At 45.8% G+C, this 27,960-nt stretch overlaps 2 protein-coding genes and 1 long non-coding RNA gene across 4 annotated transcripts in view; 1 reads left to right on the top strand and 2 right to left on the bottom strand.

Moving 5' to 3' along the window:
- Positions 1–4,148, top strand: part of MYO1D (myosin ID) — a 175,922-nt gene extending 171,774 nt beyond the window's left edge. The window contains exon 23 of one of the 2 annotated variants that reach the window (XR_014150687.1): positions 3,923–4,035. Coding sequence is in view for 1 of the 2 variants with exons in the window: in XM_081837683.1 (XP_081693809.1) it covers positions 3,923–4,079 (157 nt within the window). In the remaining variant the exon portion in view is untranslated. Of the gene's footprint in view, positions 1–3,922 lie in introns of both variants that reach the window. The other variant, XM_081837683.1, reaches the window with a different exon arrangement.
- On the bottom strand, positions 3,900–4,363 carry LOC309328327. Its single transcript, XR_014150779.1, has 2 exons — positions 4,146–4,363; positions 3,900–4,084 (listed from the first exon to the last, which is right to left on the bottom strand). It is a non-coding gene; the product is annotated as an uncharacterized lncRNA (long non-coding RNA).
- Positions 4,364–10,960: 6,597 nt separating this feature from the next.
- On the bottom strand, positions 10,961–16,794 carry CDK5R1 (cyclin dependent kinase 5 regulatory subunit 1). The gene is made up of 2 exons (XM_081836690.1): positions 16,717–16,794; positions 10,961–15,672 (listed from the first exon to the last, which is right to left on the bottom strand). The coding sequence occupies exon 2, from the start codon at positions 15,524–15,526 to the stop codon at positions 14,615–14,617; it is 912 nt and encodes a 303-aa protein (XP_081692816.1). The 5' UTR covers positions 15,527–15,672; positions 16,717–16,794; the 3' UTR covers positions 10,961–14,614.
- Positions 16,795–27,960: the final 11,166 nt, after the last annotated feature.

Genomic DNA, 27,960 nt, shown 5'->3' on the forward strand with positions numbered 1-27,960 from the left:
GGCACAAACCAGAAAAGTAAATACTGCTTGTTTTTCATGGTTAGACCCTCGCTGTTTGTTTTTATTAAAAGGGGGAAAGAAAAACAGCTTCTGCTGCACACATTGGATGAATCATTTCTGCAGCCTTTCAAGAGCAGAGGTTACTGAACTGGTCTGTGGGCAGGAGGCTGTCTGCAAATGACTTCCTGTGAAGTTTTGATGAAACTGGCTCTGTGCTATTTCTGCTTCTTGTTCCAATAGGCAAGTGTATTCTGCATGTGCATGCACAGTTTTGTACTGGCAGCCAAGATTCTGAATGTGTTTATGTTTGCTTATTTTGCATATTTCTGCTTTTGCTGTTTTATTTTAAGTGCCTATCCTCGAGATGGGGAAGTTCACGCACAGCAGTGAAACTGCTAAAAGGTAAAGGTACCCCTGACCATTAGGTCCAGTCGCAGACAACTCTGGGGTTGCGGCGCTCATCTCGCTCTATAGGCCGAGGGAGCCAGCATTTGTCCGCAGAGGGCTTCTGGGTCATGTGGCCAGCATGACTAAGACACTTCTGGCGAACCAGAGCAGCGCACGGAAATGCCGTTTACCTTCACGCCAGAGTGGTACCTATTTATCTACTTGCACTTTGACGTGCTTTCGAACTGCTAGGTTGGCAGGAGCAGGGACCGAGCAACGGGAGCTCACCCCGTCGTGGGGATTCGAACCGTCGACCTTCTGATCGGCAAGTCCTAGGCTCAGTGGTTTAGACCACAGCGCCACCCTAGTCCCCTTATTTAAACAGCTTCTTACCACCTCTGGCTCTGCAGCTTTGAAAAAGTATTGCCGACCTGCTTTCACATCTAACTTTGCAGGCATGAGGAACAGAAATTGAGTGGTGGGATGTTAATGAGAACAGAGGTGCTCAGGATGCTGAATTCTGCGGCCAACCCAACTTCATGTCATCTCCCCCCTCCCCCCAGCCTTGACAGAATTATGGAATTCAGACATGTCCTCTACGTGTCAGAGTAAAAACAAAGAACATTGTGAACTGCCCCTTGGAAAGTGTTGTGTTTTAAGCTGATATGAAAAGTTCTTTCCTATGATAGTCAAACTGGCATGAAACGGATGCTACACCAACACACACCTTTGTGCAACTTAGCTGTGTTGGAAGACCAGTGCCCTAGCTTGCTATAACAGTATCCAAAAGTGATGGAAACCACCTTTTGATAGACTCATCCCCACCTGCCTTCTTGGGCTTGCTGATCAGAAGGTTGGTGGTTCGAATCTGCATGACGAGGTGAGCTCCCGTTGCTCTGTCGCAGTTCCTGCCAACCTAGCAGTTTGAAAGCACATGAGTGCAAGTAGATAAATAAGTATCTATCTGCAGCGGGAAGGTAAATGGCGTTTCTGTGCACTCTGGTTTCCGTCACGGTGTCCTGTTGCACCAGAAGCAGTTTATTCCTGCTGGCCACATGACCCAGAAAGCTGTCTGTGGACAAATGCTGGCTCCTTCAGCCTGAAAACAAGATGAGTGCCGCAGCCCCATAGTCGCCTTGGACTGGACTTAACCGTCCAGGGCTCCTTTAGCTTTACCTATACTCCACCATACCACAAATCTCAAGAGTCAATTAGTCGAATGTGATCAGGCGATGGGAGAGGAGCGTTAACTATGAGTGAGAGGGAATGATGTTGACTATGGAACCTCTGGTGATATAACAAGAAGCAGAAGTTGTTGCCAGTGCCCTTTGTAAAAGCAATATCCAACAGCTACATTCTTGCTCAACCAAATGAACCAGATGAACTTGAGAGTATAGAGCAGGCTTTCTCAAACTTGGCCCTCCAGATGTTTTTGAGACTACAGTTCCCATCATCCCTGACCACTGGTCCTGCTAGCTAGGGATCATGGGAGTTGTAGGCCAAAAACATCTGGAGGGCCGAGTTTGAGGAAGCCTGGTATAGAGTATTGTTCTCTCTTACACACACACACACACACACACACACACACACACACACACACCGGTGATTCACTTTGTAAATGCATCCACCTGTGATCTGCTGTGACTTTACCATGTGTTCATCTGCTAAGGCACTGCGAAAATAGCAAATTAATCAGGGATTTTCAATGCAACTCACTGTGGCGTTAAGTCAAGAAGTATTAAATACCTGGAAGATTTGGCCTCCTGTCCCGATGGCACCCTGACGTGACAGCGATCAGTGTTGGGCACTGTCTTTCTTGTTTGTTAGTCTTTTCCCTTTTCATTTCTTTTCTTTTAAAAAAGCAGACTAATTTTTAATATTAGCGGCACAGCCCTGAGCATGTTTATTCAGCAGACAGTCACATACGGGGCTTACTCCCATGAAAGGTGTGCATAGAAGTGTAATCTAAGCACTCCTTGATCCTTTCCCTAAAAGGGGGGGGGGATTATTTTTCTAATGGAAAGCGTTGGCAGAAAACAATGAATTGGTGCAATAGTTTAGGTTTCCCAAAGAAAAAGAAATTTGGCAGTGTTTTGGGGATTCTGTTCCCATTTTTCAGTAAGTGATACAGGACCTTTTTTAAAAAAAACACAAACAGATTTCAGCATTTGGGCATGTTAATCTTGCCAGCTGCACATTGAGCTCCTGCATTTAAAATTATTGTTAGCTGTCTTTCCTGTAAGGGAAATAAAACTGCATTATTACACTCATGAAGCGGGGAAGATTCTTAAAACCCAATATGCAAATTACGCAAGTTGCTGAATGTCCTGCACCCCCGCAATGGAAATTACATTTTTTTAAAAGCTGAATAACAACTTAAAATAAAATATTCTGTTTCTCTTTGCATTATGTTTCTGGAAATTCTTTCTTCTAGACAGCATTGTCAAAAACACTGTGAACTCTCTTTATTTAAGCCTGACATTCAATCCAAGGGTCGTGTTTTTGTTTTGTTTTGTTTTTTAACAGAGCTGTTTTATGGGATCTAATTTTTCACTCTGGGGTTGAATTTCTTATGTGGGGCTTCTAAGTTGGAGTGTTAGGAGAGAGCAAGCCAGCGAAGGAAGGACTCAAGTCTCACCCACATTACCTCCATCAGGAACCCTCTTCTTACCTCCATCAGGAATGATTTTTTAAAATACAGCAAAGTAGTCTCTGGAACTCATTCCGCTGGAAGAACTGTATTAGAAAGCGGTTTGCAAAAACGACTGCAGTCTTTGTGTTGCTCTGCAGGAGTCAGCAAACTTTTTCAGCAGGGGGCCGGTCCGGTCCACTGTCCGTCAGACCTTGTGGAGGGCAGGACTATATTTTTTTTTTGGGGGGGGGGGGAAATGAACAAATTCCTATGCCCCACAAATAACCCAGAGATGCATTTTAAATAAAAGCACACATTCTACTCATGTAAAAACACCAGGCAGGCCCCACAAATAACCCAAAGATTCATTTTAAATAAAAACACACTGATTCCTGGACCGTCCGCGGGCCAGATTTAGAAGGCGATTGGACTGGATCTGGCCCCCAGGCCTTAGTTTGCCTACCTATGCCTCTTGGGTATAAAGCTTTGATGTGCTTCATTCCTTGAAATTAAAAACCATTTGTTTCAAAAGCTCCGAAATATGGAAATAGTACTAATATCAGAAATGGGTTTGTGATGGAGGGAACTCCATCAGTTGCACAGAGGGGACTCTCTATACCTAAGCCTGGATGAGTAGCTCTATCTACGCACCTTTGGCCCCATCCCAAAGAATGCACAAGTTGCCCTCCCTTATGGCCTTTCCAGAACCGTGGCTGAAGGAGCCGGTGGTTCTTTTTCTTCATTTGCATGATCCGTTCTAATCTTGGCCGTTAATCACGGCCTCCCGAGCTGTTAGGAGGTGGTGGAGCTGATCTTACAGGTTCAAGGTGGCCTTTCTTCTCCCCTTCACACGCTTTAAAGTCTCTTTCTTTAATGTGTCCCCCCCCCCCTCTCGCCCTGCAGTGAGAAACGTCGCCTGCAAGTCAGTGTCGCCAATCCGGTCCAGTGCAGCATGCATGGTCGGAAATGCACCGTCTCCGTGGAAACCAGAATAAACCAATCAGAGCCAAACTTCACCAAGGATCGGTCAGGCTTCGTCCTGTGTGTGCCTGGAAATTAGCATTGCTTCTGCTAGGGGAGGGCTGGGGGGGGGGAGGGAGGGAGAGAGACTCCCCCTCTAAGCAGCCTTCCTTTCCTCTTGTGCCTTGAATCTTGCATGGTACGGGGAGGAGGAGGAGGAGGGTTGTAAAGATGTTTGTCTGTGACACACATCTAGACATCTCTAAAGCTACACTGAGCAGGAGCTTAAAATAGCCCCTCCATTGTGCTGGCTATAAATTTAGAACTGGCTCCCATGCCATGTTTTAGCAAAGTGCCTTTTATGAATGGATATATATATATATATATGTCGAAACGTCGCCTAGACACCCCAACTTTTACACGGGAAGACACCCGAGGACACCAAAACCTGCATTCCTGTACCCGTGAAAATCTACGAAAGCATATATATATATATATATATATATCCGCTCTCCTCCTCCTATTCCTCCCCCCCCCAAATAGCTAAGATGATTGTGTAATTAATCCTTGGGACTCCAAAGCCTTGTATGGGAGGGAATAGGAGAGGGGGGGAAATCCATTTGGATTTCATGCAGGCCTTAATTTTAAAAGTGATTTGTACTTAAAAAGAGGTGGGCTTTCTGTAGCACAGGGGCAAGGGGCTGGCAGCAGCTTCCACGGAGTTTCCCCAGCCCCTTTTGTTCCAAAAAGGTTGTGCCTGAGAGAAACCTCCCCCTCCCCAGGCCAGGGGTCGCCCACTTAGAGCCCTCCAGATGTTATGGCCTCCTAGCTCCCATCGTTCCTGCACATTGGCCCTCCTGATTAGAGTCTCGACAACATTGGACGGCAGCACGTGGGCTGCCCTTGCCCTGGCTTCCTCAACCTCAGCCCTCCAGATGCTTTGAGACTACAATTCCCATCATCCCTGACCACTGGTCCTGCTACTAGGGATCATGGGAGCTGAAGGCCATAAACATCTGGAGGGCCGAGGTTGAGGAAGCCTGATCTAGGTGGCATTAGCCATTGCGCCCTGGAAAGGGTGTCCTCTTTTGGCATTAACTGCTTTGCTTCAGTGCTTGTGTTGCACTGGAGTCCCAGATGGGCTCTAGGTGGTTGCACCCGGACACCAACAGACAGATGAAACAGTATGTCTGTTATCTTCAGAGAGGGGGGCTCCCCTTTGTGCATGACTTGGCACAGATTTGCCTTCGCAACGCTGCTGTTAGTGCAAGCGCTGGAGCCGATCGCTCAGGCCAGCTCACAGTGTGCTTTATTCAAGCGGCTGGCATCATTCTGGCCAGTGTAGCCTCATAGTTAGTTGCCTTTTGTCTGTCTCTCTGGCTTTCCGCTGGGTAGCGGGCACAGCCTCGTCGACGAGCTTTATTTTCTTCTCGTGCCAAAGTAGCTGTGTTTTGCTTGACCCTGAGCGCTTCCAGCATCTCGAGACATGGGCCAAGATGCACCGTTCTGGAGCACCTGACAAAGGCCCACACCAAATAAACAAAATACCAAATAAGTAAAATGAAGTAAATGGGGTGTGGAGGGACCAAGCCTGACACTGCGGGTCAGGTCAGGATTCATTGACTTTGCGATTGCTCACAACCCAGGTAGGAACATTGAATGACTTCGGTTGAATCAGGTTTTCTTAAAGCAAGGGAATGTCCTTCCAAGATTAATGGGTGGTGGAGCAAACTGGCTTGTTCCTGGGGAGCAAGTCCCCACCACCATCAGATTGATGAACAAAGTCCTTATTACACAGTTCCCAGCCATTCTGGCTGTGCTGTTTCCCCATCTTTGTGGTCCAGCTTTCCAGAGAAGGGGACCACCATCTAGGTCCCTTTCCTTGCTTGTTCTGTGGCTAGCCTGGACGTGGCAAGACCTCACCCTTTTAACATTTTAAAGTACTTTTCGGTAGAGATGCCCACAGGCTGGGGTGGTCAATACCGTATGAAGTCTTTATCCGCTTATGGCATGTATGAAGTCCATTAGCCATCCCTGCGTTTGTTCCAATGAATGTCAGGCACATCTATGCTGAACGGCGTTCAGGTTGGTCCTGGCCCATCTTGTAAACCCGACCAAAAGTTTGCACTCTTCCCTGTTGCCAGTAGCGAAACGGACCTATCCCCACCCCAGTGTCGTCTTCTCCTTCTCTGTTAATTACTCAAAAGCCTTCCAGCTCTCACTTTCATAGCAGCCAAATTAGCCATGGAAACTTTTTAATTAGCACTTTCATACGGTGTCCCGGCATAATTGCTGCATTTGAATGATGACAGAAACCGGCCCTCCAATCCTCGGATGAAGGGTGGTTTAGAAATTTAAGAAATGCAAAATAAATAAACAAATCGTGTGATAAGGAAGTCTCTCCAAATCTGTAAGACTGGCTATGTCGCGTGCTATGAAGTATTTGTCTTGATTTAAATGAATATACAGTATTTGTGCCTTTTCTGTTGTGTGTATGTGTGTGAGTGAGAGAAAAGAGAGATTTTCTCGGTTTTATCTATAAATTAACTATTCCTTAATTGTATGTTTGATTTTTAAGCCTGAGGGGATAATGGAATGAACATTTTTAAATGTAGTTTATATAGAAATGTGGGCAAGCACCCTTGTTATAATTGAAATGTATTTTTGTTTACATCATTCATTGCAATAAATAAAAGAAGTATCATTTATACCCAATAATGCTCTCTCTTTGTATTTGGGAAGCACAAAGAAATAATACTATGTAGAGAAGATTGCACATGGGTGAAGGGAAGTAATGGGTATGGGGGGAGAGGGATATAGGGCAGTATTTGGAAAATTGTTAAAGTGCGCATGACTCAAGGGATCAAGAACAAGGAGTTTTGAAACAAAGAAGGCGACAAGCAGGCTGACGATTGTGCAATTGGTGAGCAATTTTGGGCAATCCCCCTCAAAAAAAGCTCCACAATTATAGGCAATCTCCCCCTCCAAAAGCTGAACAACTCTAGGCAACCCCCTCACCCATTTTCTTATTTTTAAGTCCCCAAAAATTGGGGGCGTCTTATACACGGGGGCATGTTATACACAGAAAAAATACGGTACATAGCAAGGGCCCATGGACCTTTGGAGATTTGCTTCTCTTTCTTGCCAACTATGCTAGGTGTTATCCCATATAGATCAGGGTTGTCCAACTGGTCGATCGGGATTGAGTAGTCGATCCCTGGGAGGTTCTGTTTGATTGCTGTCAACCACGGGCTCCTTTTTGTTAGCGGTGGCATAAGAGCATCGAGCCCTGCCCCCTTCACCCCACCCTCCACTTCTTCACTTCCCTCTCCAAAACTTCCCTCCCTTCCCAAGAATTACCAACAATAGAAGAATGGCAGATGAAGATGATGGATTTTTCGGAGCTAGCCGACCTAACCGGAAGAGTCCGCGACCAGAAGGAGGAGGAGTATCAGGAAGAGTGGAATAAATTTAATGATTATCTAGTTAAATTTGTTAAGTTAAATTAATTGAAAATAGCTTGCAGATACTTAATTGGCTTAGGGTTTTATTTATGTTAAGTGATGAATTAATATGTTTAATTCCATAAGGTGAAGATTTAAGGATGTTAATGTTTAAGTTAAATTTCATAAGAATTGGGATTTGGAAAACTGTTAAAAGGACATGCAATGAAATTCAACCAAGGGGAAGCGAGGAAGTCACTTAACAAAGTTAATAAGTATAATTTTCAATAAGGCTATGATTTATGTTCCCTCCCTAAAAAAAAGCTCAACAACTTTGACCTGAGCCCCCCAAATCACTGCCAGTTTTTTATTCTTTGAGTAGATCGCAGTCTCTTGGGAGTTGGACGTCCCTGATATAGATGAATTGGCATTTTCTTCTTAACCATTTGGTTTGAGACAGGGATTGTAAAGGTAAAGGACCCCTGACAGTTAAGTCCAGTCGCAAATGGCTCTGGGGTTGCGGTTCTCATCTCGCTTTACTGGCCGAGGGAGCTGACGTTTGTCCGCAGACAGTTTTTCCGGGTCATGTGGCCAGCAGGACTAAGCCGCTTCTGGCGAAACCAGAGCAGCGCACGGAAACGCCTTTTACCTTCCCGCCAGAGTGGTACCTATTTATCTACTTGCACTTTGATGTGCTTTCGAACTGCTAGGTTGGCAGGAGCTGGGACTGAGCAATGGGAGCTCACCCCGTTGCGGGGATTCGAACTGCCGCCTTTCCAATCGGCAAGCCCAAGAGGCTCAGTGGTTTAGACCACAGCGCCACCCACGTCCCACAGGGATTGTAGATGGGCGCAATAATTAACACTCAGTACAGTAAACAAGGGAAACCCAAACTGAAATGCCCCTGAAGATGTTGGAAAATAATATCTGGGATACAGCAATGTCTGAGCATCTAGCCAGACACAGGAGAGTGATTAAAGGCATAACATAAAGAGACACCTTCCAAGAAACGCGGACCCCTTTAACTATGTTAATGACACCAAATCAAGACCTTGTTAGACCAACTGCTCAATCTTCTCTGTGGAGAGGTTATGGTAAGGAAGGCATTGAATGTGTAAGGCTTATGTGTAATGTGTAAGTGTAAGTCAATGGATGTGTAAGTCAATGGATGTCAGCGACCATGTTGAAGTGGACTGTACATATGAAGAACGGCGGGAGCCTCCCCCTCCCCCTGCTCCCAATTCAGGATCCTGAATCTTCCCAAGAGCAGGAGGACAGTATAGATTTGGAACAGTGGTTTGCAAAGGGAAATAGTTCAAGAAGACAAAAGTTGGGAAGAACTGGGTGGTGAACAGCTAGGAGATGAAGAACTGGACGAGAGAGAGTCAACGGACACACTCTCACTGGAAAGCCAACATCCGCCCAGCCCAAGGTCATTGACGAGCAGATGTGGCAGCACAGAAAGCAAAGTGGTTGCAAGATCAGGTTGCAAGACGAGGAAGTGACAAGGGTGACCTGGAAGGGAAGTGGGTGTAAACCTTAACTGGGAGCACCTTTACTCCGATAATGGACTCTTTGTCCTTTCGCTGTGATCATTAAAATCTCTTTAAATGCTAAGAGACTATTTTTGCTTTGTTCTGCTTATCCACGGCCAAAGGAAGCCGCTTCCCCAAAGCCTGACAATGAATAGAACAAACACCATTTGTTGCTGCTAAGTGTTTAATGGTTCTTGTATATTTTTTTATAAACCAATAAATGGTTGTTGTTGTTTTAAAAAACCCAAGGGTGAAGAAATAATGGATAGGATCCAGCGAAATGTGAGCAATTTTAAATCCAGTTGATCTCAATGGAAGATATTTAGGCTCTGCAGACTCAATGGGGCTTTTAAAGTTTACAACTCATGCTGAAATCACGGCAAGTTGTTTTGGTTGGAATACACCCCGCATTTCAGGATACCTTTATTGTAAAAGGGTGAACATGATGCAAACGTCTCTATTCTGGATAAAAGGCTTCCCTCAAACACAGAGGGAATGCCAGTAGCAGCCTCAATGTTAACTTACTTCCAGTTTCTTGATTACTTTTTTTTAAAAGTAGCTTTCATTGTCACCTTAAGGAAGAATTAACCCCAGTCCAGAAAGGGAGCCTGTGAAGGATGTTGAAAATGGATTAGCTAGTGCTTGTGAGCTCATGAAGAAGGAAAGCACCCTCAGAGGCCAAAATGTGCTTAAGAACTTTGCATTATTGTTTAGTTCTGAACCTTAAAAATAATTTTAAAAATCTCATTAGCTGGACTCTAGCAAATGAACCAGACTCACTTCCTCTTCTGAATCTCCTTGTGACTCATGCACCATGTGATCCCAGGAATGCCATTCACAAAGCTTGGTTTTCTTTCTCTTCCCAATGAGAGACTAGCTCCAAAGAAGGAATTGCCCTCCCTGTTTTCCTCTTCTGACTCCCCATCCCTCCAAGACAACGTTGCCCCTCAAAACTACAATATGGAGGGGTGACTTCAGCCGTACATGATCTACTTTTATATATTTTTTGCTTTTTTTTGAAACTGGAATCCCGAGGGTCCGCTGATGGGTGTTCTGAATGTGAAAAGCACACAAGGGCATATTTGAGGTTTCTTCATAGTGAAGCCTTCCAGGTGGACTACAACTCCCATCAACCCTGAAAAAGCTTGGCTGGGGATAATGGGAGTTGGGAGAACAAGTCTGTGTTTTACAGTGCAGATCCTATGCAGGTCTGCTTACAGAAACAAGTCCCACTAGATTTAATGGGGCTGACACAGGTGGCGCTGTGGGTTAAATCACAGAGCCTAGGGCTTGCCGATCAGAAGGTCGGCGGTTCGAATCCCCGCGATGGGGTGAGCTCCCGTTGCTCGGTCCCTGCTCCTGCCCATCTAGCAGTTCGAAAGCACGTCAAAGTGCAAGTAGATAAATAGGTACCGCTCTGGCGGGAAGGTAAACAGCGTTTCCATGCGCTGCTCTGGTTCGCCAGAAGTGGCTTAGTCATGCTGGCCACATGACCTGGAAGATGTACGCTGGCTCCCTCGGCCAGTAAAGCGAGATGAGCGCCGCAACCCCAGAGTCGGTCACGACTGGACCTAATGGTCAGGGATCCCTTTACCTTTACCTTTACTACCAGGTAAGGGGACACAGGTTTATAGTCTTAAGTGATTCTAAGTGTGTACTATTGGTGAATCAGATCAAAGTCTACCAAGGCCAGCATCTTTTGTAAAAATCCTAGCAACCATCTGTCATGATGTTGTCGTCCAGCGAACTTCGTTCTGCCTACTCATTTTCTGCAGGATATTGCCTCCGTGGCAACCAGGAGAGAACCCGTGAACCATGCTGACTTAACCTTGATTTAAGAGCCTCTTGCGTTAAACCGCCTCTCAACAAGGCAAATCCAATTAAATTCCGATGGCTCTGTTATTTACAATTGTCTTCATTGTCTATCATCACCTCCTGCCATCATACAACAGCATATGTTTTTTAATATATGTATATAAAATAAAGCTCTGAAAACCATCATGTAATGGATGGTCAGTGCATTTTATTTTTAATCAGCACAGTACAAAAATAAATAAAAATAAGGGGGGGGGGCGTTAAGTTACAGGCACACACAGCTCTGTGACAGTCTTGTCATATTTATAAACCTCACATACTTACAAACTCACTATAATACACATACATACAAAAAGGACAATTTATAAATTAATTTAAGTAATAATAAGCAATAATCATAATAATACCAATTTTGGTCAACAAATATCTACAGAAGAGATTGCACACTAAAAAAAAAACAAAACCCCAAAAACCTTAACATACACATACATGTAGAATTTAGCAGGTTTTCTGTTTTTTTTTTTTTCTCCTCTTCTCCCCTCCCCAACCCACCCCACACATAAAATGTACAGGTATGCAGAATTTCAAGTGAAAAAAATGGCACATTTTTTTCTTTCAGTTTTTTTTTCCTTTTGAAAAAGAAAGAAGAAGTAACAACGGTTTAGAACACAGCTGAACTCTTAAGAACTGTGTACAGTTAAGATTAGAAAAGGTCTAGAAGTCTCAAGATGAAAATAGATCGATTTGAATGACCTAAGGGTAGGAGGGCCTGATTTGACAGCGGTGGGGGGGGCTGATGTGCTTGAAATTTGTGCACTGCGGTTTATTTTGCTTCTTTGTTTTTACAATCAGCTGTTCTAAGGTTTTGCCTTTTGTCAAAAGATGCTTTTGGCATGCAAAAACGTCACTGGGAAGCAATGGTGAAAGAACAAAAGAAAGACCTTTTTCCCTCCCACCCACACCCCTTTGTATTTATTAGCATAGATTTTGTTCTAAAAAGTATTCGCTTTGTATAGCAGCACGTTAAAACCCCATTCATTGCTCTTATGTACTCAAGTATATCAGTTGATCTTTTGTTTGCTGTTACAAAAATCCCAATAAATACACTAGATCCAAGACTCCAAAAAGAAGAAGATAGGTTTTCGCACCAAGGAATGCACATACGGCTGTTAGCTCCCTCTGCAATGCAACCCATGGTTTGCTTACTTTGGAGTAAGCCTTGCTGTGTTCACTGGGGCTTTCTCCCAGGTAAGCATGCATAGGACTGCAGCCGCAACCTTCCAGAACCACGTTGATTAAAGAACTATAATTTCCCTTTTATATTGAAAAGAAAAGAAGGAAAGCATTTGGAGAAGGGGGGGGGTTGTTTAGGAGAATTACTTATCCAGAGACAGGCTAGAATTTAGTCTTCAAGGTGTTCCAGGTGCCAGCGAAGAAGCTGAGCAAGGAACGCCCAAGTTGATGATGATGGGGGGACTGAAATTAAATATGTGCCATCCATTTTAGAGCAGCAAAAATGGTCATGCAATGGAGATCTGTACACCCCCCGATTCCCCATTCACTGCGAAGGACCCAAAGCCCTCCCTCGCGACTCTAAGGCTCTCCTTCCCGCTATGAACCCAAAACATACGCTTAACAGTCAGTGTCTCGCTTTTGAATGGCTCAGATTTCGGCCTAGCTTTCGGAGGCAATGGCAGGACCTGCTTAGCAAACCCAGCAGCCGTTTCATATTCACAAAATCTCAGCTCCTGTCTACCTCAAAGCCTCTCAGCTCAGACCTTTTTTTTTCCTTTTGAAATTTCACAGCTTTTTTTCCTGTTCCTCTTACATTATTTTTTTTTTTAATTTAAATAGTGCTCTGCTGCTTTGAAGTTAATTGCAAGCTACCCTATTCAACAACCGTTAAGTACAAGACAAGCCTTCCTTCTGCCAGAATGCCAGCATCCATAACACCAGGATCAGAGATGGAGCCCAGAACGCTTTGAACTTGGCCTTTTGTCCAATAGCTACCTCAACACCCGACAGTGTTTGAGCGTCTTTGTCCTCTCTGTTGTCCCACGGGAACTTAAATACAGAGAAGATGACCTCCATTGTAAAGGAAGTTCACATCTTCAGCAGAATCCTAGACCCGGGACTATTGGCATTTAATACGGCATGTCATTAACTGAGCAAAATTCAGTGTATATTTCGGTGTTGTTGCACTCCCTCCCTCCCCAACCACCCCCACCCCCACCCCCTGCTCTTCTCTATATACATTTACCATCCCTGAAGCTTGCTGATCAGAAAGATTTTTTTAACCTCTTCCTTTTTGAGAATCAGAGGGCTAAGCAAAATAAATTAAATTCCTAAGCACCGGAATATTATTATTTTTTTAAGAGGACTACATCAAATGTTTCAGTGCCAGAAATGTGGGGGGAAGGGATACTGAAAAAATATTAGGAGCTAGCATGCTTTTTTTTAGAGACTAAAAAAGCAATATAAATCTCAGAATATACTAAATGTGTGTCTATTCTGTATATGCTTCAGTCTTATATTCCCAAGCTTCTTTAGTCACAATCTCTTCCTGAAATTGTAGTGTTTGCTATGGATCTCTTTATGATTACATAGTCATCATTCTTTCCCCGCTTGGTACGTTCCCTCCCCCCCCCCTCATAAAATATTAAGATGGTTGGCTGGCTAAATAAATGCCAAGGAATTTTCCATTTCAGGATGCGGGGGGGGGGAGGAATCTGTAACAAAGAATATCCGCTGTATATCGGGGTTTCAGCACCGAATCATCTGGACAACAAAGCGACTGGCACCAGCCTTACATTTTCCTGAAAGGTTTATCTTGAAAAGGGACCATTATTCCAGCTGCTCAGAAGGCCTCAACAGAATCATAGTCACTCTGATCTGAAGCAGCCAGTTTATATACTGTGCAATAAAAAATAAAACTCAAAATGTATCAAACGTCCACCTAAATAACTTGCCAGCAAAATTAATACTAGGTGAGTGCCCATTCCCTGGGGCCATCTTTATCTCAGCCACCTCTTCCATATTGGCTACCTTGACATTTTCCTCCCCTTGGGTACTGTCACAGGAAATGACCCCCAAAATCTCACCTTTGCCCTTTGGCACAGATGTAAACCAAAGGGGCTGCCTCCCCCAGGGAAAGGCGGCGAGAGGGGAGACATCCCAAAGGGCCTGCAATATGCCTGACTTTTCCTTCCCCACTTCTGCTAGGGTGTAGCCACGTGTTTCCATGCAATAAGGGTCCCTTTCCGGAGGCCAATACTGTTTTGGTGTCATTTCGCTCAGGCGAGTGCGCAAGATGGTGGAAAGAAAAAGAGGAGGCGGATCCCGTCCTTCGATCCCTTTTCCAGAACGCCAGGCTCTGCAACATGCGCTGGGTTGGCTCCCGCTTTTGTCTGGAGGACAGTAAATGCTGTTTCGCCACCTCCGCAATCCGTGCGGTGAGGAATTCAGAAGTACAATATGGATCTCCCCTCCCCGGCTGAGGATCTCTGAGGCAAAAGCCAAGTGGCGAAGGAACGCCGTGGTCTTGCCAGTGTTGCGCTTGGCTCCAAGCCCCACCTGCTCGCCCCCTCCTTGTTGACATTAAGGGCGAGAGCAAGCCACAGAAAACCAGACAGGCAAGGCCCGACGTCACCACTTCTCCTTTTCGAAATGTGTCTGTTTTTTGGATCCCAAAAAGCCAAGCCGAAGAACGGAGGCTCAAGTGTTCTCTCTCAGCCTTGCCCATGCCCACCTTTTGTGTCCCGGTTTGTTTCGAAAACAAAAACAACATAAAAAGAAGGAAAAAATGTTCCCCCCTCATCCCAGTGGCAAGGGAGCCCGAAAGCTCACCGGTCCAGGCCGATGAGCAGCCTGTTCTTCTCTTCCTGGCTGCTCTCGTTCTTCAGGTCGGCAAAGACCTGAGTGAAATAGTGCGGGTCGGCGTTGATCTGCAACATTTTGGGACTCATGAGGTTAATAATGGAGAGGCAGCGATCCCAAAAGGCCTCCTTGCAGCTCTCCACCAGGAAGGGCTTGAGAGGGTAGGAGATCTCGTTGCCCATGTAGGAATAGGAGAGATAGAGGCAGGTGAGCAAGACGGCTTGGAGTTCATGGTCCGTGGCCACTTCGGAAGAGATGACGTCCCGGCAAAGCATGTACAGGAACACCACGTTGGCCGGGGTGATGAAGCCTTGGTCTTGCCAGCCTTGGAGGAGCAGGGACCGGTCAACGCTCCGAAGCCACAGGACTGGGTCGGTTGGCGATAGGTGCTTCAGGCGGTAGCATCGCCGGCAGAGGAACTCGCCCAGGCACCGAAGCAGCTCGCTGGTCGAAGCTTGGACAATGACCCTCTTTGGGGTGCCGGTGGAGTTGGTGTTGGGGGTCTTCTTGACGGAAGACAGGTTGCTCTTGGAGGTGGAAATCTGGTTGTTGGGCGCCGGCGGCTGGGCGCCCTGGTTCTGGGCGAAAGTGGAGAGGTTGGCACACGAGAGGGACTTCTTCAGGTTCTCGTTGTTGAGGTGCGTGACGTTGTTCTGGTAGCTGCTGTTGGGCTGGACCTTCTTGGAGTTCTTCTTCTTGGCCGACACGGCCACGATCCGCTTCCAGGGCAGCACCGAGATGATGGAGTGACGCTTGAGACTCTTGTCTTTGGCGTTCTTGCTGTTCTGCACGGCCGTGTAATGGCCCACCGTGGACGAGCCATCCTCAAAGAGGGTCGCCTTCCGGTAACTGGGGGAAAGGGACAAGACGGTACCCATGGCGCAAGTAGCAGAGGAGGGAGGGAGGCGAACGGAACAGGGGGGTTGGGCGTCAGCCTGCCACCTTTGGGGTTGCTGGCTGGGCACGGGCAGCGGTCTCTGCTTCAAGCACCCCTATGCTGCAGCCTTACAGATTCAGTTCAGACCTGCCAAAGGAAAAACAGTTCAGATAAGCAAGGGCAGAGGTCCTTTTTTCTCCCAAACATGCAGAATCTCACTCCCCACCCTCTCCCTGAGGGTTCAGAAGCTCCTTCTCATCCCCTCCCTTTCCTGTCCCCATCCAGCCTTTCCTGGCATTATTTTCTACTTCCACTGCTTCCCTCTCTTTTTCTTCCCTCCCCTCCCCTCCCAAATCTTTAAGGCCACCTCAGATACACATTGGTTGCTAGGTCTCTCCCCCCCCCCTTTTTTTATTTTTACCGACATGGCCTGACACCCTGCCCTACTCCTGCAGACCCGAAGCCTGTGCACGACCCCCTGCGCAAGCTCTGCACACGCAGCCATGTGCTAAACCGTGTGCGTTCCCTAGAGGTAGCCATATTATCCCACTGCAGCAAAAAAACAAAACAAAAGCCTCTCGCCGGTGTGTTGGATGGATCACGGCAGCACCTCCGGTGGGCCAGAGCAGAGCCCCTTTGGCCAGCAACATGATGTCAGAGGTGCACATGCCTCTCCAAAGAAACAGACTTTGCCCACTCATGGGGAAGCTCTGCCTGAGCACATTATACGGGCATCAGTCATGCATTTCATATAATTACAGACGCGCAACTTGCTGCATCGCGAATACTGACCCTTTGCAAAGCAGCTGCCGAACGGTTGTGCCTTGCATGTGCCACTGAGCAGATGCATGTGTGTGTGTGTTTGTGTGTGTGTGGTTTATTCTCATTTTCTCCTGACCCACCCTGGCATCTTCAGAGGAACGGTGCTATACGAATGCAATTTAAAACGACAACAACAAACCATTCACCCTGCCTTCCCATCTTTCCCGAAGACACCTTTCCTCCTGCCAGTGTTTTCCTCCGACCCATCCTGGCGTGTACACACACACACACACACACACACAAACGGGACTCCCTACCTCCGTCCCCCCCCCCATGTTTTTTGCTGCATCCCCTTCAAAGGGAGGGGGGAGAAGGGATGCTCGCCATGGCGCCCTGCACCCCACCCTTCCCCTTCCCGGTGGTACCCACCGCAGTGCGCGCTCCCTCGGCCGACGGCGCGTCTTCTGTCCAAGGTCCTGCAGGGCCGGCTTGGCGCTGCGGGGGGGTCTCCGTCCAGCCTCCCCCTCCCCCGGCTCCGAGGCGCGCCGGATCAGTCGTGCGGGGGCATGGAGAGCTTCGGCTAGCGCGGAGAGAGAGGGGGGCGCGCGGATGGCGCGACGGCAGGCAGCACCCCTGGGTGGGGGGGCACCCCCTTCCCACCACCCACCCACCACCCTTCCCTCCCTCCCTGCCTGCCCGCAAGGGCGGCGGCGGCGGCGGCGGCGACGCGGGGCGTCCGGACCGCCTGGCGCTCCTCCGCCACTCCCGGCCCCGGCTCTCGGCTCGCGGCTGCTGCGCGCCTGGCTGGCTCGGCGCGTCCTGCTCGACTCCGGCCGAGACGCCGCTCGCCGCCCGGCTCCGCCTCCGCCCCCGCCCCGGCCGCGCCTCCCCGCCTCTCCCGCCGCAGCCGCAGCGCCGCCTGCCAAGCGGGGCGCCCTCCGCCGGGCGCCAGCGGGAAGGCCACGGAACCCCGGGCGAGAGCGCCTCTGAGCGCGTGCAGAGGGAAGGCGGCGCAGGAGCTGGCGGCGCCGCGGACGAGGGGATTCATAGGTGGCCATTGTTTCCTCTCTCAAAAAAAAAAAAAAAATTATTTGGTTTTTCAAATTAAAATTTTTCAATCACATATCCAACATGCATTATAAGAAAGGAGATGCCAAAGAATCTCCTGGACTTCCCCCTCCTCCCCTTGGTGGGTCCTATTGTTAGTCATTTCCTCCTGCATCTTTTATAATAATCCAAATCTTTTAGGTCTCCATTATATCCAAAATTCACCATTAAACTACAGGTGTTTAGTTTCTATCGTTGTCTGTTGTTATTATTATTCTGCATTTTAACCTGTATTTTAAATTGGTTTTCTCTCTCTTTTTTTCCCTATTATGATTTTATTGCAGAAGACAAAAGTCAGAGATTGATGTGCATTATAATGAATTTTGTCTTCTGGGTTTCTGGGAGTTTTCCTGTATTATTCTGTCTCTCACAGCTACAATAAACCACCATTAAAATTATGGACTGACTGGTCATTTCTTCGTCACAGGGTAAATGGGCAAATTTAGCAGGGGATCAAATACTTCACTGTAGATCAATAGGTACCACTCCGGCGGGAAGGTAAACGGTGTTTCCATGCGCTGCTCTGGTTCGCCAGAAGCGGCTTAGTCATGCTGGCCACATGACCCGGAAGCTGTACACCGGCTCCCTCGGCCAATAAAGCGAGATGAGCGCCACAATCCCAGAGTCGTTCGCGACTGGACTTAACTGTCAGGGGTCCGCTACCTTTACCTTTTTTTAAATTAGCGAAAATGTATAAAACATGCTCAAATGTATGCTGGAAAGGTAAGGAAAAAGAAGGCAACCTCTTATCATATGTGGAGGAATTGTAAGGTGGTAAAAGGATTTTGGGAAATGATATATAGAGTTGAAAAATATATATTTAAAATAGCCCTTATTAAAAAGCCTGAAGCCTTCCTTTTAGGAATTCTAGGTGCCAAAATCCCAAAGGAGCAGAAAAGACTACAATGGAACCTCGACTTACGTACGGCTCTACTTACGTACGATTCCAGTTACCACCTTCAGTAGGTGCTTCGACTTATGAACTTCCCTCTAGATACGAATAGAGGCCTTGCCAGCAACCCGCAGCTGGCCAGTGCTGGGGCCTCCACTGCCAGGGAGAGGGCCCACCCAGGTAGCCAGGTAAGCCCACCCACCCTCAGTGCACGTAAGGGATTTTTTTTTTACTTTTTCCCATCTATAATACATTGTATTGTATTGTATTGTATTGTATTGTATTGTATTGTATTGTATTGTATTGTATTGTATTGTATTGTATTGTATTGTACAGTGGTACCTCTGGTTACATACTTAATTTGTTCCGGAGTTTTGTTCTTAACCTGAAGCACCACTTTAGCTAATGGAGCCTCCTGCTGCTGCTGCGCCGCTGGAGCACGATTTCTGTTCTCATCCTGAAGCAAAGTTCTTAACCCGAGGTACTATTTCTGGGTTAGCGGAGTCGGTAACCTGAAGCGTGTGTAACCTGAAGCGTATGTAACCCAAGGTACCACTGTACAGTACATTGATTATTGCCTTCATTTTATGGATCTATGGTCTCTTAAGACAGTAAAATCCTAGTTAAAATGCTGTTTTAGGGGGTGTTTTTCATCGTCTAGAACGGATCAATTCACTTTTCCATTACTTTCTATAGAAAAGTGTGCCTCTACTTATGTACGTTTCTAGTTATGACCGGACCTTCAGAATGGATTATGGTTGTAAGAAGAGGTTCCACTGTATTTCTGTATGCGACCACAGCAGCGCGGATGTTATTGGCCCAGAGATGGAAAGAAGATAAAGTTCCTACCAGAGAATGGCAGATGAAGTTGATGGACTATGCCGAAATGGCTAAAATGACCGGAAGAGTCAGAAATGAGGAAGATCAAAATTTTAAGAAATAATGGGGGAAATTTATAACTTAACGACTACTGCAAACAGTTAAAATCGTTAGTAGGATTGGAATATCACTTATAGTTTTAAGGTTGATTCTGGGCATAAAGGAAGGAGTAAAGGGTTTTGATTACTATAAAAGATGCGGGAGGAACTAATTAATAATAATAGGACCCACATAGGGGAGGACAGAAGTCCAAGAGATTCCTATCTCTGTAAAAGTTTAAGTTGAAAAATCAAATAAATAAGTAAATAAGTCACAGCAGGGGACGTGGGTGGCGCTGTGGGTTAAACCACGGAGCCTAGGACTTGCGCGGTTCAAATCCCTGTAACGGGGTGAGCTCCCGTTGCTCAGTCCCTGCTCCTGCCAACCTAGCAGTTCGAAAGCATGTCAAAGTGCAAGTAGATAAATAGGTACCACTCTGGCGGGAAGGTAGACGGCGTTTCCGTGCGCTGCTCTGGTTTGCCAGAAGTGGCTTTGTCATGATGGCCACATGACCCGGAAGCTTGTATGCAGGCTCCCTCGGCCAGTAAAGCGAAATGAACGCCGCAATCTCAGAGTCGGCCACAACTGAACCTAATGGTCAGGGGTCCCTTTACCTTTTAAGTCATGGCAGTGCTTCGCAGGAGTTTCAGAGCAGGGCCGAGAGGCAGAAAGAAGGTGAGGCTTGCAGCTCCTGGAAGATGCAGCCCCCTCAACGGGGCTGGCGAATGAGCCAGCCGCCAAACCACTCTCTGATTCCAAATGTGGAGCTGGTGCTGATGGTCCTATTTTGTCTTTGGCCTCAGACAGAAAAATGCCTCACCTGTCGCCACACACAGGTCAGTCACATACACACCATCCATTCAAAGCACTCTCTCTTTTTCTCTCTCTCTCTCTTTTTTAAAAAAATCTTTATTAATTTTCACAATAAACAAAATCATTACTTTAAAGAAAAATAAAAGAACATAAAATGAAACATTTAAAACAGGCACCCCCAAACTTGACCCTCCAGATGTTTTGGGACTACAATTCCCATCATCCCTGACCATTGGTCCTGTTAGCTAGGGATGATGGGAGTTGTAGTCCCAAAACAGCTGGAGGGCCGAGTCTGGGGATGCCTGATTTAAAACAACTGTATACATACTTAATATTAAATCCACATTATGGGATTACTTCCCTTCCATCCTTCCCCTGGTTCCTTTGTATTACCTTCATTTATGCATGTCAATAAAGTCTTTATCTCTAATTACCTCCAAATTTAAACATTATCCATAACATTGGAAGTTGTTTTTTTATAAAAAATCCTGCTAATGTAGTCACTTCCTCACAATGCTTTTGTAAATGTGCAGTGAACATTTCCTTTTATATATATATATATATTTGTTATCGTCTTGATTTCTAAGTATCCCTATTAGTTTAGCCATTTCCGCATATTCCATTAACTTAATTTGTCAATCTTCCATAGTGGGGACTTTTTCTTCTTTCCAGCGTTGGGCTAGCAATATTCGAGCGGCCGTCGTTGCATACATAAACACAAAGCACTCTCATGCCTCTTTAAAAGTCGAGGGGAACCCTGGGAAATGTTGATTGCGCAGGGTGCTTGGAATTGTAGCTCAGTGACATCCGTGCCCTGGGCAAACTACAGTTCCCATGATTCTTTGGTGGAAGCCATAGCTGCAAATGTGGACTTGAGCAGAGACTTCTCTCCCTTAATCTGCAGGATTAAGACATTCCTGCCTAAGAAGGCCTCCGGCCTTTAGAGACTGGTTCCCATAATTCTACACAATCCCTCTCTGGTTTTGAACTCTGAAAACAATACAGAAAACAGCACCGACTTTCATCATATTTCTGATGGAGTTGCTTCAAAAGTGCTTCCGCCGCTGGCTTCCGTTTTCGCCTCTTTCAGTAATAAATAATTTTGCTATTTTCGTAAACTGGAACAGGGAGAAAAGGTTGGGAGTTTAAATTGATCAAACCAAATGCATAATAATAATCCTGTCCTGTGTTGGATGCACAAATGGCCATGAAATGTGTTACTTTGCAAAGTGTGAGGCATTACAGAAGAGTAAACTGATGAATCCCAGTTGTGAGTCACGACCCAGTCCAAACCCAGAGGTCACACCAGCAGCTAACAGTTGCTATCAGAGCTTTTAAATTTTATTTTATTTTATTTTATGTTAGAGAGGGAGAGAGAGAGAGAGAGAGAGAGAGAGAGAGAGAGAGAGAGAGATGGGTGGAGGAGAGCAAGAAACAGAGGGTAGGAGATATGAAAATGATATGTTGTTGGTATCTAACACCAAGTAAACTGGCAAAAATATATAAATCTAAATGAAAAAAGTGTTGGAAATGTAAAGAGAAAGAAGGTTCCTTTTATCATATGTGGTGGTCTTGTAGTAGAGTTTAAGCTTACTGGGAAATGATATATAATGAAATAAAAAGGATGTTTAAAATAACCTTTAAAAAACAACCTTTAAAAAACCAGAAGCTTTTCTTTTGGGAATTATACGGACAGAAAAACCTAAATTGTATCAAAATTTATTTATGTAGCAAAAATGCTACTCGCCCCAAAATGGAAACAAACAGAAGTCCCAGCAAAGGAAGAATGGATAGAAAAACATGCAGAAATGGCGAAATTTACTGGAAAAATAAGAAACCAAGATAACAAACTTTTTATAAAAGAGTGGAAATGGTTTATTGAATATCTACAGATAAAAACATTGGCAGGATTATTGTAATAACCGTAAGAGTATATATTTACAGCAGATGAGCAAATTAAAAGAATCTGGATATGCAGAAAATATTTAAAAAATAAATTTAAGGAACCGCAGAAAGAGGGGGAAGGAGGTCAAGTTTTGAAATGTTAAAATGATTGCAAAATTAATGAAATGTATAAACCTGAAAAGGGATGTGGGTGGCGCTGTGGATTAAACCACAGAGTCTAGGGCTTGCTGATCAGGTCGGCGGTTCAAATCCCTGTGACGGGGTGAGCTCCTGTTATTCAGTCCCTGCTCCTGCCAACCTAGCAGTTCGAAAGCACCTCAAAGTGCAAGTAGATAAATAGGTACCGCTCTGGCGGGAAGGTACACGGCGTTTCTGTGCGCTGCTCTGGTTCGCCAGAAGCAGCTTAGTCATGCTGGCCACATGACCCGGAAGCTGTACGCCGGCTCCCTCGGCCAATAAAGCGAGATGAGCGCCACAACCCCAGAGTCAGTCACTACCGGACCTAATGGTCAGGGGTCCCTTTACCCCTTTACCTTTACCTATAAACCTGAAAAGTATAAATAATTTTTTTAAAAAAGAAAGAAAAGGGGGAGAGACAGAAACTAAAGTTACAGTATCAGGTGGAGTTTATTAGAAACAGGAGAGAGCAGTGAAGACTGGCCCATCTGACCACCAAACAGTCCAGAGGATGTCACTGCCTGTCAGCTTCCCCTCCTTTGCCTCAGGGTTGCCCTTGTAGAACTCAGCAAAGAGGATGGGGACAAAACAACTGCATAATTGGCTTGGCCTGTCCTGGGCTCTGGCGCCACCTGCTGTCAGCCTCCGTTCTTTCTGCCCTATCAGTTTCAATGAGCAGGAGGTGGGGAACGAGCTGCCAGTGGGAGAAAGAAGAGCAGGGCCAGATTTAGGTTTGAGGAGGCCCTAAGCTACTGAAGGTAATGGGGCCCTTTATATGTCCAGCTGCCCTTTGTCGCTGTGCAGACGGGGTCCTTGCCGTGGGATCACATTCATCCAGTGCTTTACCAGCTGCACTGGCTCCCGGTGGAGTACAGGATCAGGTTTAAGGTGCTGGTTTTGACCTTTAAAGCCCTATGCGGCCTAGGACCCACGTACCTACAGGACCGCCTCTCTTGGTATGCCCCGCAGAGGACCTTAAGGTCCACAAATAACAACACTTTGGAGGTCCCAGGTCGCAAGGTGGTTAGATTGGTCTCAACTAGGGTCAGGGCCTTTTCAGTACTGGCCCCGATTTGGTGGAATGCTCTGTCACAAGAGACCAGGGCCCTGCGGGACTTGACATCTTTCCGCAGGGCCTGCAAGACAGAGCTGTTCCACCTGGCCTTTGGTTTGGACTCAGTCTGACCCTTATGTTTCCCTCCCCTTCTGGTTTTGATCTATGGGCTACTATTAAAAGGAGGCTGCATTTTAAATTGTATTTTAACCCATATTTTAATAAACTGTTTGTTTGTATCCCCCCCATTATGTTTTATTGTAATTTTATTGGTGTTAGCCACCCTGAACCTGGCCAGGGAGGGCAGGGTCTAAATATATTATTATTATTATTATTATTATTATTATTATTATTATTATTATTGACAATTTTTCACTGGTGCACTGCATGTAGGCATGCTGTTATCTGCAGGGAAAATGCATTGCCACTCCAAGTGGCATTGAACTACAAATCCCATCATCCTTAGCCAGCCTGGCCCAATGGTAATGGATGATGGGAGTTGGAGTCCAGCTGCCTCTGGAGATAGCCTACAGGTTCTTCATCCCCGGGCTTGGGAAGAGATTGTGGCAGTCAGGAGAGCATGAGGTTTTTAATCTCAGGGTTGTGGGTTCAAGCCCCACGTTGGGCAAAAGCTCCCCATGTTGCAGTGGATTGCTCTAAAATGATCCTCATTATCCCTTCCCACTGTGCCGTTTTATGAAATGTGCTTCCTCTCTAGATAGGAAGAAAAAGCACTTGTGCATATGAGTGTGTTTGTTTTGGAGAGTTTATTATTAGCCTTTTGGGGGGAAATACACACATATTGCAAAAGAGAGCAGCTCCTGCTGCAGTAAATCTGTTTGGTTATTAAAGCTGCAGATGGCGTCACCTACTGGCAAAAGGCAGCATTGCGCCTCCAAAGATTAAAACAGAGCAGAGAGCTCCAGGCAGACCCTCCTTCCAAATATTATCCGATGACAGAATAAATTTTCCCATTATGTACTGAATGTGAGGGCAGGGAGCTTTTGTTTTCAAAGGGCACTGTCTAACTGACTTATACTCAGCGCTGGCCCACTGGAAAAATGGACTTCAGTCCATTAATTTCAACAGGTCTCCTCTTGACCAACTCAAGGGTGGCGCTGTAGGTTAAACCACAGAGCCTAGGACTTGCCGATCAGAAGGTTAGCGGTTTGAATCCCATGACGGGGTGAGCTCCCGGTGCTCAGTCCCTGCTCCTGCCAACCTACCAGTTCAAAAGCACGTCAAAGTGCAAGTAGATAAATAGGTGCCGCTCCGGCGGGAAGGTAAACAGCGTTTCCATGCACTGCTCTGGTTCACCAGAAGCGGCTTAGTCATGCTGGCCACATGGCCCGGAAGCTGTACGCCAGCTCCCTTGGCCAATAAAGCGAGATGAGCGCTGCAACCCCAGAGTCGGTCACGACTGGACCTAATGGTCAGGGGTCCCTTTACCTTTTACCTCTTGACCAAAATTAGATTATCACCCAAAGAGTCTGGCATCTCAGGTTTTGTTCATTATCTTGCGCAGGTTATTCCCATGACCTTCAAAGCAAAGCGATTCAAAACATGTGTAGAGTGCCTTTCTTTTCCGATGTGCTTTTTTAAAATCAGCATAAACATAGTGTCTTTGAGCATGTTCAGAGTGCTCCTCTCTGTCTTCTTTTCCTTTTAAAGAAAATGGATACTTTAGAAAGCAGGGAAATTAAATAATTGAAAGCACAAGTTTTTGTTGTTGTTTTTTACTGGTTTGATCCTATTTTGTTCTGGCAGCTAACTGGAGAACTCCAGTCTGTCGCTGTTTTGACGGAGAGATTCAACTGCATGCCTGCATTTTAGGTTAGCACAATGAAAGCGGATTAAATCTCCCGGTTGCTCCAGCACTACATATCCATTTGTTTTGAAAGCAGACTTTTTGCAGTTAGGAAATTGACAGGGAAAATGCACCCAAAAGTGTAGGATGAATGAAGAACAGGAAGGTGTGTGAACCAGCAAATCAGAACAAATGCTTGACAAAAACCGGACGCAGTCAAACACCACCTGAGCTTTGGGCAAGGAAATCAGGATGAATGTTCAATGAACAGGTTATATGGAAGAGTTACGAAAGGATGAGATTCTGCTCAGGACAGGGACGTTCTAGCCAGGTTGAAACCCCCAAAAGGCAAGAACAGAATCAGCCACATGGAAATAGCTTAAGAAAGAAAAATGTGCAGGAAGGAGGGGAATGTCCAAAATATATACCGGTAAGATGATCAAAGATCCATGAGGGACATGGGCAAGGGAAAATCGAACACACATTTTACTGTGCCGTTAACATGTAACAGACAGAAATTCAACAGGAACATGTTGTTGTTGTTTAGTTGTTTAGTCGTGTCCAACTCTTTGTGACCCCATGGACCAGAGCACGCCAGGCACCTCTGTCTTCCACTGCCTCCCGCAGTTTAGTCAAACTCATGCTGGTAGCTTCGAGAACACTGTCCAACCATCTCGTCCTCTGCCGTCCCCTTCTCCTTGTGCCCTCCATCTTTCCCCACATCAGGGTCTTTTCCAGGGTGTCTTCTCTACTCATGAGGTGGCCAAAGTATTGGAGCCTCAGCTTCAGGATCTGTCATTCCAGTGAACATTCAGGGCTGATTTCCTTCAGAATGGAGAGGTTTGATCTTCTTGCCATCCATGGGACTCTCAAGAGTCTCCTCCAGCACCCTAATTCAAAAGCATCAATTCTTCGGCGATCAGCCTTCTTTATGGTCCAGCTCTCGCTTCCATACATCACTACTGGGAAAACCATAGCTTTAACTATACAGACCTTTGTTGGCAAGGTGATGTCTCTGCTTTTTAAGATGCTGTCTAGGTTTGTCACTGCTTTTCTCCCAAGAAGCAGGCGTCTTTTAATTTCTTGACTGCTGTCACCATCTGCAGTGATCATGGAGCCCGAGAAAGTAAAATCTCTCACTGCCTCCATTTCTTCCCCTTCTATTTGCCAGGGGATGATGGGACCAGTGGCCATGATCTTCGTGGAACATACTTTCACGAAGATCATACAGGATCATACAGGAACATACTTCCCCAGTATTGCATCGCTCTGCCCAAAATTACTATTACGTTTACTGACGATTGCTTCCTCCAGCCTCAACAAGTCAACTTGGATGCTCAGCAGCATTCTTTGTTTATTTTTTTTTTAAAATATGAATGTTTTGCTAAATTTAACAGATTCTCTCTCTTTTAAGACACAGCACAAGTGGGCAAACACAGGTAATCCCTGGAACACAAATCCTTAAGTGGTTGCTTTCCAAATATGTGCTGTTGCTAAAATCTGAAGCATTTAACGGATTTCGGAGTCAGCTTTAAAGGGCCACTACATTATTGTTGCTGTCAAAATCGTAGCTCAATAATAGGAAAGCACCTTGTGATTTTGGGGTGGTAACATTCCAAATACCCCTAAGATGCAAAAATTGATAAATGAAGCCTGCTGAAGGAATTACACACATACACTCCAATCCCACCCGCCAAAAGCAGCCTCAGTTTATTTTGTCGTGGAACGCACAATTTAACAACGTACAGTTGGGAAAATCGCTTTTTACGATACGTGTTACAGCACATGCACACATTTAAAGGCCACCTGCCAGGCCGAAAGCCCTCTCAAGGTTAGTTTACATAAAAATATATAAATTACATTCAATTTTATTTTATTTTTAAGCATTTAAAACACTTCAAAAGTCAGCACCACGCTTACTTAAAATCAATTGAAACATCTAAAAGGAACGATTTAAAAGCAGCTCAGAATAAAGGGGCTTTCAGGGCATACCATAAGGCCAGCATTGAAAGTGCCAAAAATATGTCTACAGATACAGTATAGGGAAAGCTCTATATACAGATTTAATAACTGTATGTTATCTGTTAGGGTATATGCTGTTTGGGGAATCTTCTGCAACGCCTTAGTCTCTGCTGCCATCTAGTGGCCAAAAGGTCCAACAACAACCTACTTTCCTCCCTCTTCTTTGGCAAAACAGGCTCCAGGACACTAAGACCAAGGTAGCCAATCCGTTGCTCTTCGGATGTTCATAGAAACATAGAATTGCAGAGTTGGAAGGGACCACGAGGGTCATCTAGTCCAACCCCCTGCAATGCAGGAATCTTTTGCCCAATGTGAGGCTTGAACCCACGACCCTGAGATGCATTCTTTTAAACAACTGCATTTCAAAATTTTTCTTTTCTATACCAAAAAGTCTTTTCGTCCTTAAAACTCCTAGCTACTTGTCAATGAGCAAATCACTGAAGTTGAAACCTTCTTTGATTAGTTGTTCCCTTGTTTTAATTTTACAGTCCCTTTGGCTCCACTCTAATCATTCTTGATAGCTTAACCATTTCTCATTACTTACCATCTCCTTTCTGGAGAAAGAGCGCTTCTTGCATTGCAATACATAAAGGTACCTTCATATATAAACTACTGTAGGTTTGGATCTATTCCAGACTCTCAATATAGTACGTCTGACAAAATGATTTTTAAACGCCACATTTACTTTGACCTTGTTGTACCACATATATCAAAAGGGAAGCAGGTGGTGCTGTGGTCTAAACCACTGAGCTTCTTGGGCTTGCTTGCCTATCGGAAGGTTGGCGGTTCGAATCCCCGTGACGGGCTGAGCTCCCGTTCCTCGGTCCCAGCTCCTGGCAACCTAGCAGTCCGAAAGCACGCCAGTGCAAGTAGATAAATAGGTACCACTGTGGCGGGAAGGTAAACAGCGTTTCCGTGCGCTCCGGTTTTCGTCATGGTGTTCTGTTGTGCCAGAAGCGGCTTAGTCCTGCTGGCCAC

The sequence above is a fragment of the Podarcis erhardii genome, assembly GCF_964252035.2.
Source record: "Podarcis erhardii genome assembly, chromosome: 13".
Classification (NCBI taxonomy): domain Eukaryota; kingdom Metazoa; phylum Chordata; class Lepidosauria; order Squamata; family Lacertidae; genus Podarcis; species Podarcis erhardii.